The 20611-nt window shown below is 36.4% G+C and overlaps 1 protein-coding gene across 2 annotated transcripts in view; it reads left to right on the top strand.

The window, feature by feature from the left end:
* The first annotated feature begins 4557 nt into the window (after positions 1–4557).
* The window catches only part of RC3H1 (ring finger and CCCH-type domains 1), a 56813-nt gene continuing 40759 nt past the window's right edge, over positions 4558–20611 (top strand). Inside the window, exons 1-5 of one of the 2 annotated variants that reach the window (XM_004706722.2) lie at positions 4558–4924; positions 12391–12511; positions 13993–14232; positions 14639–14814; positions 16997–17197. In XM_004706722.2, the coding sequence (XP_004706779.1) occupies positions 4694–4924; positions 12391–12511; positions 13993–14232; positions 14639–14814; positions 16997–17197 (969 nt within the window). In that variant the 5' untranslated portion in view covers positions 4558–4693. Of the gene's footprint in view, positions 4925–12390; positions 12512–12931; positions 13002–13992; positions 14233–14638; positions 14815–16996; positions 17198–20611 lie in introns of those variants that run through there. The other variant, XM_045297896.1, reaches the window with a different exon arrangement.

Genomic DNA, 20611 nt, shown 5'->3' with positions numbered 1-20611 from the left:
CTCCTGCAGTCGGCATCATTGCCTCTGTTTTGTGAGGTGGAGGACTTTGTGGACTGGTGTTGGGTTAATGGGTTAATGTTGGACTTGTGAGCTTGGGCCGCATTGGGTTGGGATGTTTTCGTGATGTACATTTTCTTTACCTAAAACTCTCTTATACATGAGTTGCTGTGGATTTGTTTCTCTCTCTCTTTTTTTTTTTTCACACTCTTCCTGATTTTTTGGATTTGTTTCTCTTAAGTACCTAGACTAATACAATAAGGTATAGAGGTATAAGAAAATTATAGGGGTTATTTTGGTATTAGCCGAAAGTTAGAATTTTGGAATTAATTAGTGAAATGTTTAATGTATGTAGTGACTGCAATCCATGACATGAAGAAGACATATAATCAAATAAAACAGTTTTTAAAATGTTTTTTTGTGGATACTTAATTGTGAGATCCAGCCTCACATCTGGATGGGTCCTAGGGACAATGTGTAATTGAAGGAAAGAAATTAAGGGACAGACAAAAGTTTTGGGGTGCTCACTTCTGCCGTGGTTTCAGGAACTACGTCCAAGGGAAGAGAGATTGTATTCTCACATCACCTTATATCAGCGGTTCTAAACTTGTGGGTCGTGACCCCTTTGGGGGTGGAACACCCTTTCACAGGGATCACCGGATGCATAACAGTAGCAAAACTACAGTTATGAAGCAGCAACGAAAATAATTTTATGGTTGGGGGTCACCACAACACGAACTGTATTAAAGCGTTGTGGCATTAGGAAGGTTGAGAACCACTGCCTTCTATACAGGTAACCACATAGTAACAAAGTGAGTTCATTGGAGGAGTAACCTAACACCAGTGCTGGGGGTAGGTAAGGGAGAGTGACTGTCCCCTGAACAGTGAGAGCAATGGCAACATGTCTGCTCCTATAGATAAAGCTGCAAGCTAGACAGCAATCAGCCATGTGCTTGCGAGAGGTAACTTCAAGGTAGCACTATATGTGATTGTGACTCATCTCTAACTCACAGTGTGAAGGCCTCTCACCATCCAGAATCTTGGCCTCCCAGGCATCTTAAAATATGAGAATAAATGTTTCATCGTTGCTATCCTGCACCCTGATTTGGCTCGTCTCCTCCCCTCAACAATGAAACATATAACTCTCCTCTAGTTCTTAAATGCTCCCCCCCCCCCCACTATCATGATCCTAATTCTACCTTACAAATCTGGCTAGACCAGAGCATGTACATTGGTACAGATAGCAACTGGAAACACATGGAATCCAGGACAGATGACTCCTTCAGGATCAGTGGTGAGAGGGGCGAGGCCTGGAGGGTGAAGGGAATGTGGGGTGGAAAGGGGGAACAGATACAAGAATCTAGGTATTGCCTCCTCCCTGGGGGAGGGACCGCAGAGGGGGGAGGAGACGTTGGACAGTGTAACTTATGACAAAACTATAAGTTGTGAATTATGGAGGGTTCATGAAGGAAGGGGAAAATGAGCAACTGATATTAAGGGCTGAGGTGGAGGGCAAATGTTTTGAGAATGATGATGGCAGCGAATGTACATATGTGCTTGACACAATGGATGCATGTATGGATTGTGATGAGAATTGTACGAGCCCCCAATAAAGTTTTTTTTTTAAGATGATGATAATATGTACAGATGTGTTTGACACAATGGATATATGTATGGATTGTGATAAGAGCTGTAAGAGCCCCCAATAAAATAAAATTTTAAAGGAAAAAATTGAGAATAAAGGAAGCCATCCATATACACTCTTCCCAGTCCTCTGTTTCCCACACTCACATTTAAAAATGTATATGATTGGGAAAATTATATGCTATTGTGACAATTTTGAATTTGAGGTTTCTTCAGAACTTTTAAATTATTACTGTTTACATTTATCTACATGAAGATCATTGTATGTTGCCATTCACGAAGGTGGTGTAGGCCTTATTTAAATTAAACTTAAAGGAGGTTAATCATCGTGTTAGAAAAGGAACCCTGGAGGCATAGTGGATCCTGTGTTGGGCTGCTAACTCTCAAAATCAGGAGTTCAAACCCACCAGCCACTTGGATGGAGAAAGATGAATCTGTCTGCTTCTGTAAAGATTTATCCAGCCTTGGAAAACCCACCCACAGGTGATACACTATAAGACTGTTCTGAGTCAGAATTGACTCGAGGACAGTGGATTTAGTTTAATTTGGTCAAAGTGTAGAAATAAAGAGGATTCGTCATTTACTTTGCTTTTGGAATCTTCATATTGTGCTATATTTGAACTGACCCAATAGCACATGGGTGGTTTATCTGCAGGCCTTGAGCATGAAAGTGTTCTATATTAAATAGAATTATTTGTTTGTGTTTTGTGCTGTTTAATTTGCTTGCAAAACTTGCTCTGAGAAAATTTTAAGAACCTGAGTGTTGATCTCATAATTTTCTTGTTTGCTTTTGATTGAAAAATAATTTTTTACATTACTAAGTCATGGTTTGAATGGTTACTGTGTGTTTTGTGGTGCAAGATGATGTGAACACTGAAAGATAAGTTTGGAGAAGGGTGTTCAAAAATTGAAAAAGTTTAAAGTTTTATATCTAGTAACTATACCTATATGACACTAAGATTTTCTTTTAAATGTTTGCTTTCTGATTTTGTAGTTTCTGAAACAGAATAATCTAATGCTAGTCTTAATTGTCAAATTCTCCAGGAAAAAGCTAACATTGTAACCGTTTCAACACTGAATTCTGCTTTGAATTTTATATTTTCAGTAATGGTAGGCATGCTGAAACCAGCGATTGGTTGTTGTTGTTGTTGTTTAACGTAGTTTAACTTTGATACAATTATATGAGACATCTATGCCCAAAGTGGTGGACCCTAGTGATAGGATTGGTAGGGGTGAGACCTGTTTTAGCAGATTCATGCAATTAGTTACTTAAAAGGTTTGCTCATTGGAAATAGGTATTATGAAGAAATTGTGTATGGATTTCCATTTTCTTGTACTTTTCGTACTGTAGTGCTTTTCATTCATTCAAATTTATTTACACTTAATAGGTAATTCGTGATTATATACATTTTATAAATTGCTCAAGTACAAGTTGCTCACCTTACTGTTTATAGTTTATTTGGTATCTTTCCCTTTTTAACAGGCATTTATACAAAGACTAATCAATATGTAAGCTCCAACACCCCTCCTCCCCACACACCTGAGATCTAAAGTGGGTCCAAACTACCATTCATTTGGTTAATAGCTGCTCATTAAACCATTTGCACCACCCAAGGACCAGGATAATTGTTGATGGTGGTGTACGTCATAGATTTGATTCTGACTTAAGAGTGACCCTATTGGACAGAGTAGATGTCCCTTTTTGGTGCTAAGGCTGTAAATATGAGCGCAGATTGCCAAGTCTTTTCTCCTGTGAAATGGCTGGTAAACTTCAAACCACTAAACTTTAGCTTAGCAGCACTTAACCATTGTGCTATCAGGGGACCTTTAAAAAAATAAATAACACAAGCTTTCAGGGTGTGGGGAGGAAGGGGGGAAAATGAGGAGCTGATACCAAGGGCTGAAGTAGAAAGCAAATGTTTTGAGAATGATGATGGCAACAAATGTACAAATGTGCTTGACACGATGGATGGATGTATGGATTGTGATAAGAGTTGTACGAGCCCACAATAAAATTATCTTTAAAAAATAAAACAAACAAAAACAAACTCACTGCTACTGAGTTGATTTCCAACTCAAAGAGAATCTTTAGGACAGGATAGAACTGGACAGGATAGAATTCTGCCACTTTGAGTTTCTGGGACTGCAATTGTTGACCAGAGTAGAAAGCCTCATCTTTCTCCCACCACGTGACTGGTGTTTTTGAGTGAGATTTTGTTTAGAAGCCCATTGTGTAATCAGTAAAAACCCAGTAATTCTGGCTTACAGCAGCCCATGGACAGGGCAGAACTATTCTGTAAACTTTCTAAGAATGTAATTTTTGTAAGAGCAGACAGCCTGCCCCCTTGACCTAATCATTGAGCAACTATGGGTTTGAACTGTAGGCCTTGAGGTTAGCCCAATGGTTAACCAATCAAGCTACCAGGGCCATACCTTGAATAGGTTTGCTCTTTGTAAGCGTTCAGAACCATATCTGAAAAAATAGCTCTATGAATAGTAAAAATTACAAGGTGTTATAAAATTTTTGTTTTATATGTGTTCCTTTCTATTTGTATAGTTTTTAGTACTTGAAAGAATAAAATGTTGTATTTATCTTTACATTATTATTCATTACCAAAATGTATATTTTATACAAAGTTGTACTTGTAGATCCATTTACCCTACATTACAAAGATTAACACAAGGTCAAATTCTTATATCCATTAATATAATCTTTTGCTGATTTATAGAAAGTTTCAAAAAAAATAAACACAATTAAAAAAAAAGAAAGTTTCATATACTTTATCAATTCAAATGTGGAATAAAAAACTGTGGAATCTGACATGATCTAAAAGGAATATATTTTCAATTTTTTCTCTTTTTTTTAATTTCCAGGTTATTTTTCACACTATGTGCTGACTGTATCTACAGAAGATATTTAAAAAAAAGACAAACTTTTTTCAGAGATTTTTGATTCCAGTGGAATCTTTGCTTTAGTTTTTTTCGTGTGTGTGTGTGTGTGTGTGTGTGTGTGTGTGTGTGTGTGTGTTAGTAAATTGTAACTCCAGAAGCAATGCCTGTACAAGCTCCACAATGGACGGATTTCCTCTCCTGCCCAATTTGCACTCAGACTTTCGACGAAACTATTCGAAAGCCCATCAGTTTGGGCTGTGGCCATACTGTCTGCAAGATGTGCCTGAATAAACTCCACCGCAAGGCTTGTCCATTTGACCAGACCACTATCAATACAGACATTGAGCTCCTTCCTGTGAACTCAGCATTGCTGCAACTAGTAGGTGCTCAGGTAAGATGATTTGCATTGTACTCTTTAATTTCACTGTGTGAGTTCCTCCTCAGAAAAGCCTGTTGAGACATTTTTTAAAAACCAATATTATTAACCTGCAATTCAGTGGTTTAAATATTTTTTAAAGCCTTGTGTAATCATCACCAGAATCACTTTTAGAGTATTCTTCATTCTTGTACCCATAACCACCCCACCCCCTGCCAACCTTCCTTGCCATAACCCTATGGAGCTATTAATCTAGCTACTATCTGTTAATGTAGTTACTGTTGCCACAGATCTACTTATCCTTGATTTCGTTTTTTAAAAATCATACAAAAGAACAAACAATTTCAACAAAATGAAACACAGAAAAACCTCAATCCAAAAGAAAACAAGATAATAGAAACTAGAACAAACTGAAAATGGCCCAAAAGGGAAAACAGATGATGTTAAATTTTAACATAACTACAACCACAATAATCCAGTCTCTGGTGTACTCTGTCTGAGGGCAAGACTAGTCACATCCCTTAGTCAGTGGACTGAGGGAATTCATTAGAGGCTTAATCTGCTTGGGGATGTTCAAATGAATTTGGGGCTTTCACTGTCAACCCTAGCCTTTTGCAAATCCGAGTACTTAGAATTGGAGCCCTGATATAATTCCCTCCTGATCATGGATATTATTATTTATAGTCTTGAATCACAGGAGCTGGTGTGCTCCATTCATGTGGACTTAGCTGACACCTCACTTAAATGGCTGCTTGTTTTAAGACAAGCCTTTAAGACCCCATGTAGTATGATATCAGGCACCATCTGATTATTTACTACACTTTCAGGTAGCACCCATATCTTTAGTGATCTCTTCATGAAAGTAAGTACTGAGCAGAGGCACTTCATAAGAACTATGTAATTGTTCTTAGATTGAGGCTTACAATCAAGTCCAAGTTCAAATCCATGTATGTATCGATATTACAGTGTGTGTGTGTGTGTGTGTGTGTGTGTGTGTGTAGTCCATATTTGAAGCAGCATTATCAACTTGTTGAGCAATAATTTAAGTAACTTCCACGAGACATTTCATTATGTTGGTACAATTCTATTAGATACTGTGCACATCTTTTCATTAATTTTGGAGACTATTATAATAGGCCAGTGTTTTTCAGTTAGTTTGGTAACATCCATTTAATCCAATGGTAAGATCCTAGCTGTTAACATCATAAGAAATAAGTAATAAGATTTTATTTGCAATGAGAAAATTATTACTCAAGAAATCATTGCCCTTTAACGTAATAGAGTTACAATCTCAGAAACCGTTAGGGACAGTTCTTTTCTGTCCTGTAGGGTTGCTATGAGTCTTCACCGACTCGATGAAGATTGTTTTTATTTGGTCCACAAAGCAAGGAGTGAACATTACTCTAGAGCTAGTAGGAAAGAATGAACATCGTAATTGTTACCTTTAAATAGTACATGTAGTTTTAATGTTTATTTAATCAATAGAATTTTCACAAATGTTCCAATTTACAACCTTTTAAGTATTTTCACATGAGGAAGAAGTTCACAAGACATGGCAAGGAAAGGTATATGAGGAAATAATTAATATTTGAAGTATATTTTTAGAAGTCTTTTTTTTTTTTTGGTCTTTTTAATTGTACAAGCAATACAGAGAAAACAATTTTGGGTACTCCATGTAGTTTTATTATTCTACTCATTCCCTATTTAAATATACTGCCTCATGTAGTCAAAGTGTAGACTAAACATGATTTTTTGTTCTTTTAAACAGTTTTATTAGCTTATACTTTATATATATCATACAATTACCGTATATACTTGAGTATAAGCTGACCCGAATATCAGCCCAGGCATCTAATTTTGCCACAAAAACTGCATTCAAAATGTGCTCAAAACCCCGAGTATATACGGTAATCTTTAGTTCTGTTATGAAGGTGTGTGTAGTCATCACCATAATCAATCTCTTCCCGTACTTAAAATATTCACCCCATTTAGCCAGTTTTCCTTGTTCTTTCATGCCTTTTGGATTTTACTTTTAGGCAAATGCTGCCCTTTTGGTTTCCTATAGTTAAATATCCTGAGGAGCATGTTCTTCATGGGTTTTATTGCTTGCTTTACAGGCCTGCTTATTGTTTGGCTGTGAGGTAGTCTCTGGCAATAGGTCCAATTCTAAGATTTAAAGGTATCTAAAGGCCATAGTCTTGGGTGTTCCACCGGTCTCTATCAGTAAGTCTGATCTTTTTAATTTATCAATTTGAATTTTCTTATGCATTTTTTTTCTCACTCTGTCTAGGACATTCTATTGTGATCCTATTTAGAGCAGTCAATATTGATAGCCTGGCATCATCTAGTTCCTCAAGCTCAGGAAACGGAAGCTGTAGTTCTTGTGGCCCTTTCGTCCTTTGCACTAAATCTTTTCTTGAATATTTAGTTCTATGTAGTTTTGGTCCCTTTTCTGCCTAAACATGTGCATATCCCTAGCCTTTGTTGTACTCCTAACTACTTAAGATTACTATTTTGTTGGCATCTAAAGTCTTTTCCTTGACATATGTCTCTGTCTCTAAATGCCTGAGTTTCTCTGTGTTCATCCATTTTAATAAGTAGACCTCTGAATTTTATCTTTAAGGATTAGAAACAAGTAACTACTGTACTGGGAAAACTTACAAACTATAGAGACTATTCTGTTTTAGAGGGCCAGGAGGAAGAAAACTCCTCAGGTCTGCTCCAACTCAGTCATTTGTTTTTAAATTGTAAATGTAATTCAATGCTATAATTTTTATAAAATGTAAGGAGAGGGACTTAATTCTAATTATAGGACCAGAAAGGTTGTAATATAATAGGAATAGAGATTTAACCAGGCATTTGCTTACTTCCTGAATTATTTGGTAATAGTTATGGAGGCACTGAATGGTAACTGGGAAGAAGAAAAAAACAGAATAGGCATGACCATATCAAGGGATTATTTCACATAGTGACCTTAAGGGTTGGTAGAGAGCTCAGGTGGGGAAGTTGCTATAAATTAAATTAGAAGCAAATTTCCTGTAAGAGGAGAGCATTTTTTCTTTAAATTACCTCAGGAGATATGTTTTAATAGAATGAATTCTCTTTATATAAAATCTCTTTCAATATAAATGTAGGTACCTTGGATGAACTTTTGATTATAGTATTTAGAATGTACACTTGACTCTTCAGAAAACAGATTTACCTTAAATAGTCATACTTTGACTTTTACTTAGTTCATAGTGCCTCACTTTGGTTGATAGCAATAATTGGTTGGTGTTCTAAATGAGTGAACTATAAACGAGCATGAAGTATGTGTAATTTTTTTAAAGACGGGATTTATGTTTTATTCCATTTATATAAAATGTCAAAAATAGGCAGATTTATAGAGATGAAAAGTAACTTCCTTGATTCTTAGGGTGGAGTGGAAAGAGAAAGCACTGACCAGATTAAGAGTGTGCTTTAACACTTTCTTCCGAAGTCCCATATGGAATCAGTCACCAAGTCCTAAGCATTCTTTCTCCAAAATCTCTCTCAACTCTGCTGTTTTCTCTATGTTACTGTGCCTTACCAATCCACACCTCCATCTCTCCCTTTTTACTAAAAGCTATTTTTGTTTCCCAGTTGGTTTCTGCTATTGCAATCTTATAAATGTCTGATGCATTCTTCACAATAAAATGAAAATATATTTAAAACATACAGTTTAAATTGAGTTCCTTATTAAAACTCTTTAGTGGCTTCACATTGAGATAAAGTCCAGAGGATAAAGTCAGAAAATTCATCAAGACTTCGCAATCTTTTTGGATTGGGAAGTTTCTGGTCACTCTCCCGTTACCAGTTACCCCTCTCACAACATTGTAGGCTCTTGCCGCTCAGTTTATCAGTGCTCTTTCATTTCTAAATTGTACCACATGCACTTGCATAGACTGCAAACAGAAGTCCATGCTTGCTAAATGTTTTCATCCTTTTATTGCATGTATCCTCCCTAGTTAGGATTTTCTTCATTTGTTCATAAAAGACTGTGTTAGCTACAGTCTTTCACTGCAGAATATAATTTCCCTGAGAGCAGGGACACTTGTTTATCAAACTAGAGTACCACTTGTTTATCAGTGTTAAAAGTCAATGAATTATTATTACTTTTAAGTGAATTGGGGTTTTATTTTAATGACATGATTAAATATTTTTGTTCTCATAGTTATAAAATTAATTAAATTGAAGCTATTTTCAACCGAAAAACCACCAACTAGAGAGTTTGGCAATATGACTCACAGTATTATTGGTATAGCATACCAAGAGGTTAGAAGGCAGAATTTATACCATGAATCTGCTATTGAATGTATGGAGGATATTTGTATCTGAAGAGAACGAATCCCAGTAGTCCCTCTACCACAAGTGATATCAATTGTTTGTTTGATTTTACTAGTGATCTTGTAGACCTCAGTTGTCTTGCTTATCGAGCTGATACTGATAACAGATATTCTAACCTTACAATGAAGACTTACATGCTCATTTACTGCCAGGCCCAACAGACTGAGAAACAGTTGAGTTGGAAGCATTAGAGGTTGACTTTGAATGCAAGTGTATAGGGAGTGTTGTCCTGGATATAGTATAATAATGCGGTTACCATGTTGTTACACTCTAGCTAGCCAAGATTAAATGTGTTAGGTGAAATGTGAGGATTTTGTTCCTGCTGAAATCCCTGCCTTTCCCTTTCATTTCTAATTAAACATGTCTATAATGTGTTCAAAGAAAGTTCTTTGTCACTTAATGTTCTAATCCTTTAAGGTGTTTGCATGTACTTCATAGCATTTGTTGTATTGACCTTTCTGCAAGATAGAAGGGTGAGTAGCAAATTTAGTTATGTCAAGATAAAATCTTAGTTTAAAAATGTGCTTTAGTTATATTTAAAATTTTTTAATTCAGCTATAAGGTAACTGTGAAGTTAAAATCCTTTTTAATGGAAAACTTAGTTTATGTTTTCAATAGTTTGTAGTAGGAATTTCTAAGTTTTAACATAACTAATTTTAAAATAAAAAAGTTATGTCTACTTAAATGTGAACTTAGTCTGAAATATTTATAGGTCACACATTTTAGATTGTTGTACCTTGAATCCATAGCCCTTCCATATGATAAAAGAGAGCAGTGAGGTAACTCAATAGGAATAAAGATAACCATGTGCTTCCTGTGTTGCTCATTATCTTGCCCATAATGTTCTTCTTATTTGCAACTTGAGGCTGTTATTTTTTTCTTCAGTTTGTTCAGCTTTAGAAATTTTTAGTGGGTCACGAAGTGCCCAAGGGATCAGTTACCAGGCATCAAAGAACAAAAAATATTATCATTGTGCACTCATCTCCCTGATACGATCACAAAAGACAAATGTGTGCATAGCAAATGTGAAGAAAGCTGAAGGTGCCTGGGTATCAAAAGATATAGCATCTGGGTCTTAAAAGTTCGAAGGTAAACAAGCGGCCATCTAGCTCAGAAGCAACAAAGCCCACATGGAAGAAGCACACCAGCCTGTGTGATCATGAGGTGTCGAAGGGATCAGGTATCAGGCATCAAATAACAAAAAATTTGTGGGGGAGTGCGTAGTGGGGAACCAAAGCCCATCTGTAGGCAACTGGACATCCCCTTACAGAAAGGTCTCTGGGAGGAGACAGCAACAATGAAACATACCTCTTCAATGCTCCATTGTCAGTCTTCGAGCACAAGTGCACAAATTTGACAACATTTTCATCCATTTGGGAAATTGATGGATGTAAGATTTGTCATCAATCGACATTTCACCTTTCTTTGGAAATGAGAAAAACACTCGTACACTTGAGTTTTTCCCATAGCACTGTCCTTGTAAGTTGTGTACATCACAACAGTTTCTGTGGCATTTTTTCCAAGCAGGAAACAAAATTTCACGGCTGTACAAAAAATTCCTAAATGATAAAAATTAAAAAAGTATAGAAAATTACTATACTAATAAAAGATGTGAACAATCAGAAGGAAATTACTGTACTATAAGTAAAACTTAAAAAAAATACCAAAGGATCTGAGTAGGCATTTGGGAATGAGAAGGGTCACTGCAAAATTTCTGCCTTGGGCTCTGACTGACCAGGAAAAAGCATTGAGTGGAAATGTGCCATGCTTTGAAAGAACAGCTCTGAAGCCACCCAGATTTTTTATACATGGTCATTACTGATGACAAGACATGGTGCTATTCTTAGGACCCTGAAAGCAAACATCAGTCAGGCCAGTGGAAGACGCCATCATCATAGTAACCTCTCCCCCCAAAAAGCTCATCAAGTGAAATCAAAGATCAAGACAATACTCATTTGTTTTTCTTGACGTGATGGGGATAGTGCATTTGGAGCTTGTTCTACCAGGTCAGACTGTTATTAAGCAGGCTTTCTATATTTAAAGGTTCTGGGAAGACTGTGTAACAGTGTGTGACCAAAAAAGCATGATTTGTGGCAGATGGGAATTGGTCTTGCCACCACGACAATGCACCTGCTCATACAGCCATCTCAGTGCCCCCGTTTTTTTTTTTGACAAAAAAACAGCATGCCTCTCCTGACCTCACTCCATGTGACTTCTTTTTGTTTCCATGAATGAAGAGTGACAAGAAAAAACAGTGATTTGACTATGTAGAAAAAATTAAGAAGGAAAAAACGAGGGAGGTGCTGTCAGCCATTCAAACAGATGAGCTTGAAAAATGTTTCCAAGAGTGGAATTGCAGACTTGACAAATGTATTAAGTGTAATGGGAAGAGTATGTTGGAGGTGATAGTTTTGTAAAAAATTTTAATATATAGCTTTGAAAAAAATTCCTTCTTGGGGAGGTACCCCCTCATAAATTCCTTTATCACACCAAACTGGTTGCTTTCAAGTCAGATATAACTTGCAGTGAGCCCATATAAATTCCATAGGGTTTTCTTAATTATAAACTTAGAGAAACAGATGTATAGGGTGGTTCTCTGGTGCTGCTAGGCGTGTTTGAACTGCCTTTAGATTAGTAGTTGAACACAAACCTGATTGTACCACCCAGGGACCTATAATGGAATGGAATAAAAATAAATGAAATACTGATAATGATGGATCTTGGGCTAAGTGAATAATCAAATCAGAAAAGATTACGTATTGTCTGATTCTGTTTATATGAAGTATCCAGATTAGGCAAATCTCACAAGAGGAGATTAATGCTTGCCTAGAGGTGAGGGCTTTGGGGAGAATATAGAGTGGGGAAAGGGAAGTTTGACTGCTACAGAGTTGCCTTATGGGGTCATGAGAGCATGCCAAAATTGATTGTAGTGATGGTTATACATTTTACACTTTCAATTTTGTGCTGCTGTTCCCCCCCTCGCCCAAAGTGGAATATATTTTTCTGTTTGCATAGAGAAAGAATTCCGTGATTTTGTTAGTACATGAAGTAGATTGAATAACATAATTTGTTAAATTAATGAATGTTCAAAAATGACTTGTTCACTTGGCCTCAAGGTCCTTGAGCAACAGCCCATTACTTTGTGTAGTGGGGTTGAAGATACAAAACATTATGAAGAAGCAAAAAAATGTGTAGAAGAATTAGCATTGTACCTGAAACCACTCAGCAGTGCACGGGGTAAGTCTGATGCAGTTATTTATACATGGTAAATTAACATCTATCAAAGTTGTTTTTAGGGGGTGGGTAGGGAGGGGAAAAAATGAGCTGATGCCAAGTGCAGAAAGTAGAAAGCAGATGTTTTGGGAATGATGAGGGCAATAAATGTACAAATGCACTTGACACAATGGATGTATGCATGGATTGTGATAAGAGTTGTACAAGCCCCTGATAAAATGATTTAAAAAAAGAAAGTTGTTATTACTACAAAGTCTGCAGTCATAAGTAATGTTTACTTATTTAATATAAACCAGAACACATCAAATAAAGATATGTATTTAGACTATGGAATATTGGAAATGTTACTTGAATGAGTTGCAGAAGTAAGTATAAATACAGAACAGTTCTTCTCTTGGACAGCTTTGATTTGTCTGCTTTCTATCCAGTTTTATATCGTATGCTATGGGAGTTGCTACTGCTGCCCTAAAGAGCTTGTTATTTCATTAGAAAGGTAAGACCAACTATAATGAGATAATATATGAGAGTCATTATCACCTCAAGATTCAGGTCTTAAACTAAACATATCTGACATTTTTCTGTTAGAATCAATAATAGTATACTTCCTGTTGTAATGAATAGTAAACTTTTATTTAAAAAAATCCAATGGGTCCTTTTTAAATGCTAGCTAGGCCTCACCTCACTTGTGTACTTTTACTTATTGTTTGTGTATTCTAGTAGAACCCAGAACTGATCACACACCCAGATGCTCAGACTCCAGCATTGTAAACTCACCACCATTGAGTTGATTCCAATTCATAGTCACCTATGCTAGAAGAAGGAATTCAGCATGCTGACTCTAGGAGATAACTTTTATTTAAGTTCTGAGGGAAGCTTCATCTTGTTTCATGGTTCTTTGGAAATCTCCGTTTGGGTTGGCATCAATCAGTGTTCTCCCATTTCTTTTCCTAGCTTTTTTGATTTTTCTTTTTAATCATTTTATTAGGGGCTCATACAACTCTTATCACAATCCATACATACATCAATTGTGCAAAGCGCATTTGTATATTCGTTGCCCTCATCATTCTCAACACATTTGCTCTTCACCCAAGCCCCTGGCATCAGCTCCTCATATGTTCCCCTCCCGCCCCACTCCCCCATGAACTCTTGATAATTTACAAATTATTTTGTCATATCTTGCCCTGTCCGACATCTCCCTTCACCCACTCCTCTGCCATCTGTCCCCCAGGGAGGAAGTCATACGTAGATTCTTGTAATCGGTTTCCCCCTTCTAACCCAATTTTTCTTTTCTTTATATATCTCAAAAGAATTGATTCAATATAACACGCGATGCTATTATTGCTTCATTACCTAACAAGGACACCCCAATCCCCAATGGGTTAATGACTATAGGCATATCGGGTTAAGATTTACAACACATTTTGAGGCAAAGTATAATTTCAATCATAGCACCTAGACATAACCTTTTTTAAACTCTTTTCAAGGAGTGGGTCTGAATAGCACTACTCAGAGTGTTCTGAGTCGCCCAATGCAGAGGAAGCTGGTGACTCTGGTTCACTGTCAACTAGTGGAAGAAGAAGGCAGGATTCGTGCTATGAGGGCAGCTCGATCGTTGGGTGAACGAACAGTTACAGAGCTCATTCTCCAGCACCAGAATCCTCAGCAACTTTCTTCCAATCTTTGGGCAGCAGTCAGGGCTCGAGGCTGCCAGTTCCTTGGACCAGGTATATTATTAAAGTTTCATATTTACTACACTAGTAATTCTGAGAGTATGCTGTGTGGACGACAAGTGATATACAAGTACTGGTTCTCTGCACTCTTCCATTGTTACCAAGTAATAGCCCACTTAGCAATCATGGTTTGGGAAATTCCATAGAATTAGTTTTTTGGTTTTTTAAATGGTAAAAGTTATTCTAAAATTTATTAATAATGCATTTTCTTTCTTCAAAAAAAATATGTAGAATGTAATATAAAATTCTCCCCCAAATGGTTATCACCATGAATACCTGTCATTTTGTTGCCCATTAATTGAGTAATGCTTGCAGAAATTATTGAATATTGCTCTTTCAATTAAAGGGCTTTTCATAGCTCTACATGTGGTAAATTTTGATTTTACTTAACTTTTTCTAGCAATGCAGGAAGAAGCTCTAAAGTTGGTTCTATTGGCCTTAGAAGATGGATCTGCTTTGTCAAGAAAAGTTTTGGTTCTCTTTGTGGTGCAAAGGCTGGAGCCTCGCTTCCCTCAAGCTTCTAAAACTAGCATTGGACACGTTGTCCAGCTCCTTTATAGAGCCTCCTGTTTCAAGGTATGAATCTATGGTAAATATCAGCTTGAAAGGAAATATTGTCCTGTCCCCAACTAAGAGAGTTAAACTTTGAACTTAATAAAGTTGCTGGTGTCTTTTTGGAAATTTTTAGCTATTTTTCATTCTTCTTTTTTTTTTTTTTTAATAAAAAACATAGATGGTGTTTTATTGTAGTTAAACTCTGTTGTATTGGACTTTGAGTGTTGAAAATCGAATAACAGATCAAACTAACCCTTTGCTTAGAGATATTTGTCTTTGAAGAGACTAAATAAATTTTCTTAGTTTCCCAAAATTATAAGCAGAATTGGCCTGAAGAAATATTGAAATGCAGTAGGTTTTATTTGGCTATTTATTCCTGATTTAGCTCCCCATATACAGTGGTAGAGTTTGAATTACAGTTTCATTTTGCTGCATGTGTAGTAGTAGTAGACATATTCTCTTATTATTCTAAATCGAATTAGTAGTGCTTCAAACATTGGTGCCCACTATCTGTCGTTTATTAATCATATATTCTGAAGTCAAGTCTTCGTTCTGACACAGCCCATATCCAGTTTTTCATAAAACAGGGAAGTTTACCTCTACACATGTTAATTTATACTTGCCATAAGGAAAACCAAGGATTAGTGTGATCAGTGAATAGGTGTAACCAAATTCTCTCCGCACTACACTAATTGTAGTCTCACTAGGATACCTTTAGGAAAAAGGCCCTATCAGAACAGTGGCTTCTGGGGGGACTTCTTTTTTCTTCTTTTAATCATTTTATTGAGGGCTCAGACAGCTCTTATCACAATCCATACATACATCAATTGGAGGGACCTTTTAGCCAGTTAAATTCAAGATTGTGGTCAACTCACCACGTTATAGATACTGTTTTTGGTATTCCCAAAGAGGGATCTTAATAGATTTTTTTTGACTATTGATTAAAATGTTTCAAGAAAATTGAAAATTGCATTGGTGAGCAAAAGGCAGGAAACTAACACTGAGGTATTTTTTCCCATCGTGATTGTACTTGCTCATTCTTTAAGGGCAGCAAAAACTGCCCATCAGAATTTCCTATGGAAACTATCCTTCTACCTGTTACAGCCCTATTGTTCACCATCAAATTTCTTTTTGTTACCAAACCTTGAAGAACATTGAAAAGGAGCTTGATTTGGGTCCAAGATATGAAAATTGCCATTTTGGTGTATAAATCAAAATAGTGGCAATTTTTTCAGGGAGGGATTTGGGGAAAAAGTACGTATCTTAACAAGTTGAAAGAACTAAATGACTTGATGTAGGTCATAGCACAATGATTGGCACAGACTAGGTGCTCAACGAAATGCTCAGATTTCTATTTTATTATAAAATATTCATTCAAATGATCATTTTGTTTATTCTCATAATAATAAGCATAGTTTTCTATTTCTAATGGTGACTTAGCTCACAAGACTCTATGGAGAACGAAGCCAAAAAATTAGTCATCTCTAGGGCCATACTTAAAATATCCCTGATGGCACAGTGGTTAAAGCACTAGACTGTTAACCAAAGGGTTGACTGTTCAAACCCACCAGCCATTCTGCTGGAAAAGATGGTGACACACTGCTTCTGTAAAGACTTGCAGCCTTGAAAATCCATGGGGCAGTTCTATTCTGTCTTATGGGTTACTATGAGCAGGAGTCAACTTGATGGCACTGGGTTTTGCTTCTGTAACACTTTCACTTATTCATACCAGCTAATTTATTAACAACCAAGCTCAAGAGTAATAATTCTCAAAAAAAAAAAAAAAAAGAGTAGTAATTCTCAGCTATGGTGAACAAACAAAAGTTGCTTTCCAGAATAATTATGAGTGTTTCTTTTTTAAAAAAATTATATATACATACTTTGCAATACATGTATGTTTGTGCATATGCATGTATATGAATATGCCTGCAACTGTTTTAATGTCCATTCTCTTTTGAGTTTTATTTGAGCATATTTTAATTTACTCATTCTTTCTGTGAAATCTACACAGAAGATTTGAACATTTATAAAGAAGTAAATGTGTTACAGCCAATGTGATAGATTCTATTTTAATCTCATAGTTGTTAAAATAATTTTGTTACATTAAAAATCAATTCTAGTTACCTGTGTTTGTTGATAAAGTATAAACGTTTGTTGTTGTTTTTAACCTGACTCATCGTGTGATTTTTTTGTGTCTCATTAGGTCACCAAACGTGATGAAGACTCTTCTTTAATGCAACTTAAAGAAGAATTTAGAACCTATGAGGCTCTCCGACGAGAACATGACTCCCAGATAGTGCAAATTGCTATGGAGGCTGGTTTAAGAATTGCACCAGACCAGTGGTCCTCTTTGCTGTATGGAGACCAGTCTCATAAATCTCATATGCAGTCAATTATTGACAAGGTAGAGCCTTTTTGTTCTATATTGATTGAGATAGTTTATTGTGCCAGCCTGGCCGATAAACACAAGTGGGATTAACTGAAGGGCAGAGAGATAAATGGCTTGGTGAGCCTCATCTTTCTTGTCTCTCGCTCTGTGATCATCGGACCAGTGTGCGGCTGCTTTGCTTGTTCTGTGCCTGAATTTAAAGGCTACACTGCCTGTGGGACACCTAGCCTGTGGACTGTATCGCTGTAAGTTGAGGTCCCTTTAAGACATCTCTGGAGCTGGGGACTGGCAGTTGGTGACCTGCCTTCTGATTGGCTGCTGGGCCGACATAGCCTAGCTCTCTCTATAGAGGAAGATCTGGCAGCAGACTAGACTTGAAGGACTGCTAGTCTCTCACAACTCTCTCACGGGAGTGAGTTGCATTGAGCCATTTGTAGTGCTTTATAATTTAACTGTTTATTTCTTGTATTATATATTTATCTGTATATGATTTAACAGTTCATTTTTTTGTCATATATCTAATTATCTTTATAAATAAATATATTAAATTATCAGCAATTTGGTTTTATCTCTCTAGAGAACCCTGTCTAACACATTTTGGTACCAGGAGTGGGGTCTGCCAAAGACTCCACACTGCATCTTTATCTGCAACTGGCACTTCTAGCACCATCGGGTCAGCTGGATCACACGGTCCCAGTGGCAAAGCAGCTTGCACGGCAGGCTGAACCTGTTGCAGGGCCTTTTCTTGTTCTGAGTCCCACTCAAAATTGGAAGCTTTTCGTGTCACTTGATTAATAGGTTGAAGTAGAACACCCAAGTGAGGGATATGTTGCCTCCAAAATCCGAAGAGGCTCACTAGGCATTGTGCCTCTTTTTTAGTCTTTGGGGGTGCCAAATGCAATAGTTTATCCTTAACTTTAGTAGGACTATCTCGACATGCCCCACATCACTGGGCCCCTAGAAATTTTACTGAGGTGGAGGGTGCCTGAATCTTTGTTGGGTTAATTTCCCAATCTCTTGTACGCAGTGGGTCCAATCAACATAATGTCATCAATATAATGGACCAGAAAGAGTTCATTTATTTATTTAACTATATGTATTACAGTGAATACTATATGTCTTTTGTAAATTATATTTTTATAAGTAAATGTCATGTTTAACTCACTTATTCACTACCATTGTGTGATTCTGACTCATTGTGACTATATAGGACAGGGTAGAACTTCCCCTGTGGGTTTCCAAGACTACTTGGAGAAGTAGAAAGCCTTATCTTTCTCCCGTGGAATGGCTCGTGCTTTCCAACTGCAGACCTTGCAGTTAAACAATCCAACACGACACCCATTGTGTCACTAGGGCTCCTAACTGTTTTATAACTAGTCGCATGATAATATAATTTATTCACAGATTTGATCTGTGTTGCGTTTATATATGCAGAGCCCTCCCACATTCCTTTGAGCGTTCCCTTTTTTGAGAGTTCTTGTATTATTAATCGCCTTTTAATTTTTTTCTGGGCTTAAATCATTATCTTTTATTGTCTCTATATAGCAGCCATATAATGGAGGATCTGTATAATGACATTTTTTACAATTCTCAGTCAGAAAAAGCTTCACTTAATAAAGTTACCACCATTCTAAGTTTAATCAAATTTTCAATGTCCTTATTTCTACTTTAACTGTTAACAGTGTGCTATGATGATAAGAACATTTGAGTAGGCATCAATAAATGGACTTTTAGGACAAGCTCCATTATTTGTATGTGATTCTTAAATGCTCCATTTAAATCTCTTGAAACTGGAGTAATATTGTAGATGTTTTTTTGTTTAAATCTCTTGAAACTGGAGTAATACTGTTGATGTTTTTTGTTGTAGTTCAGTTACCAAATAGGGTTTTGGAGACTGTAAATCTTTTTTTTTTTTTTATCATTTTATTAGGAACTCCTACAGCTCTTTTCACAATCCATACATCCATCCATTGTGTGAAGGCACATTTGTACAATGGGTAAACAAAATGGGATATAGTCATATAGTATATTATTATCCATCAATAAAGAGAAGTGGTTTCAACCTCAAAAAAAAGTGGAATTCTTTGAAAGAATAGAAGATTGATGTGTAAAGATAATTGGGAAGTGTAGTCTAACTGCTTGTTGCTAATTTTAAGTATATTTTGTTTGCTCCATCCTGTCTTTCATATGTACCTCTAACCAGACTTTACCTGAAACTCCTATCTAAACTTACATAATCTACTGATAACTCATTGAAATACTATTAATGGTTTTAAAAAGTATTTTTCTACCTTTGAAGAGAGATTTGGCTTGCTTTTATAAAGGTTCTATAAGTAGATTAACTTTCTTATTTGAATTGGACCATAGATATATATCCTTTGATAATTTTCTCATAACATGAACAAATACTTTGCATTTCATGTCAATAGGCTTTTGTACAGCAAACTGATAAACAAACTTAATTGCGTATGTGACTTATACACAGAGGCTCCAAAACGTTTATGGGAAAATTCAATTATCTTTTGTTTTTTCTTTTTCTATTATTTTTTCACAAACATTTTGAAGCATATTTAATTACCTTTCAGAGATGCCCTTTCTGGGTGGTGGGAATTCCCATCTATATTAATAAACTGACTAGAGAGCTAAGTATTTCCGGGTAGAAACCTTTGGCTACTATTATATAATCAAGAAAATATTACATATTATATATAGTTAAAAACTATATTACTCTTTTCTATGAAAAGTCATCATAGGAGAGTTAATTCCAGAGCATGTAATACTAAGCATTGGGGAAATATATAACTTAATAGTTGCCAAGAATCCCAACTGTTGATCTATTAAGGTCATATCCAGTATCATGATCTGTAACAGATTGAATTCAAATTCATGTTGACTGAGTATAGTTTCACCCTTTTTGCTCTTGTATAAATTATTTGGAAGGACCCGAGGAGCCATTGTAATCTTGTGCTGTGAACATATAGGACAGAAAGGGATTCTAAATCAAGGAGTTGAAAAACATGTAAATGAGCCATTTGAGGACTGATGGGGCATTCAACTTCTACATGAATCAAAAGGATTGACAGCAGAGGGAAAAGAGGATCTACATCATGCCAAGTCATGGTAGAGAATGTCAGGGTTTGTTCTTATAGTAGGTAATTCAAACTGGCCAAAGCATAGTATATGAAAGGACGAAAAAATGAAATGTAGTAAACTGTAAAAGTAATTATGGTTTCTTGTTCCTTGATGCCTGACACCCGATCCCTTTGACAGCTCCTGGTCACACATGCCGGTGTGCTTCTTCCATGTGGGCTTTGTTGTTTCTGAGCTAATTGGCCACTTGTTTATCTTCCAGCCTTTAAGACACCAGATGCTATATCTTTTGATAGCCAGGCACCATCAGCTTTCTTCACCACCTTTGCTTATGCACAC

Source organism: Echinops telfairi, unplaced genomic scaffold, assembly GCF_000313985.2.
Source record: "Echinops telfairi isolate 266 unplaced genomic scaffold, ASM31398v2 ScPeMD7_7424;HRSCAF=8462, whole genome shotgun sequence".
In the NCBI taxonomy this organism is placed as follows: domain Eukaryota; kingdom Metazoa; phylum Chordata; class Mammalia; order Afrosoricida; family Tenrecidae; genus Echinops; species Echinops telfairi.
The sequence above is the reverse complement of the archived record's forward strand: the minus strand, read 5'-3'. Positions and strand labels throughout refer to the sequence as shown.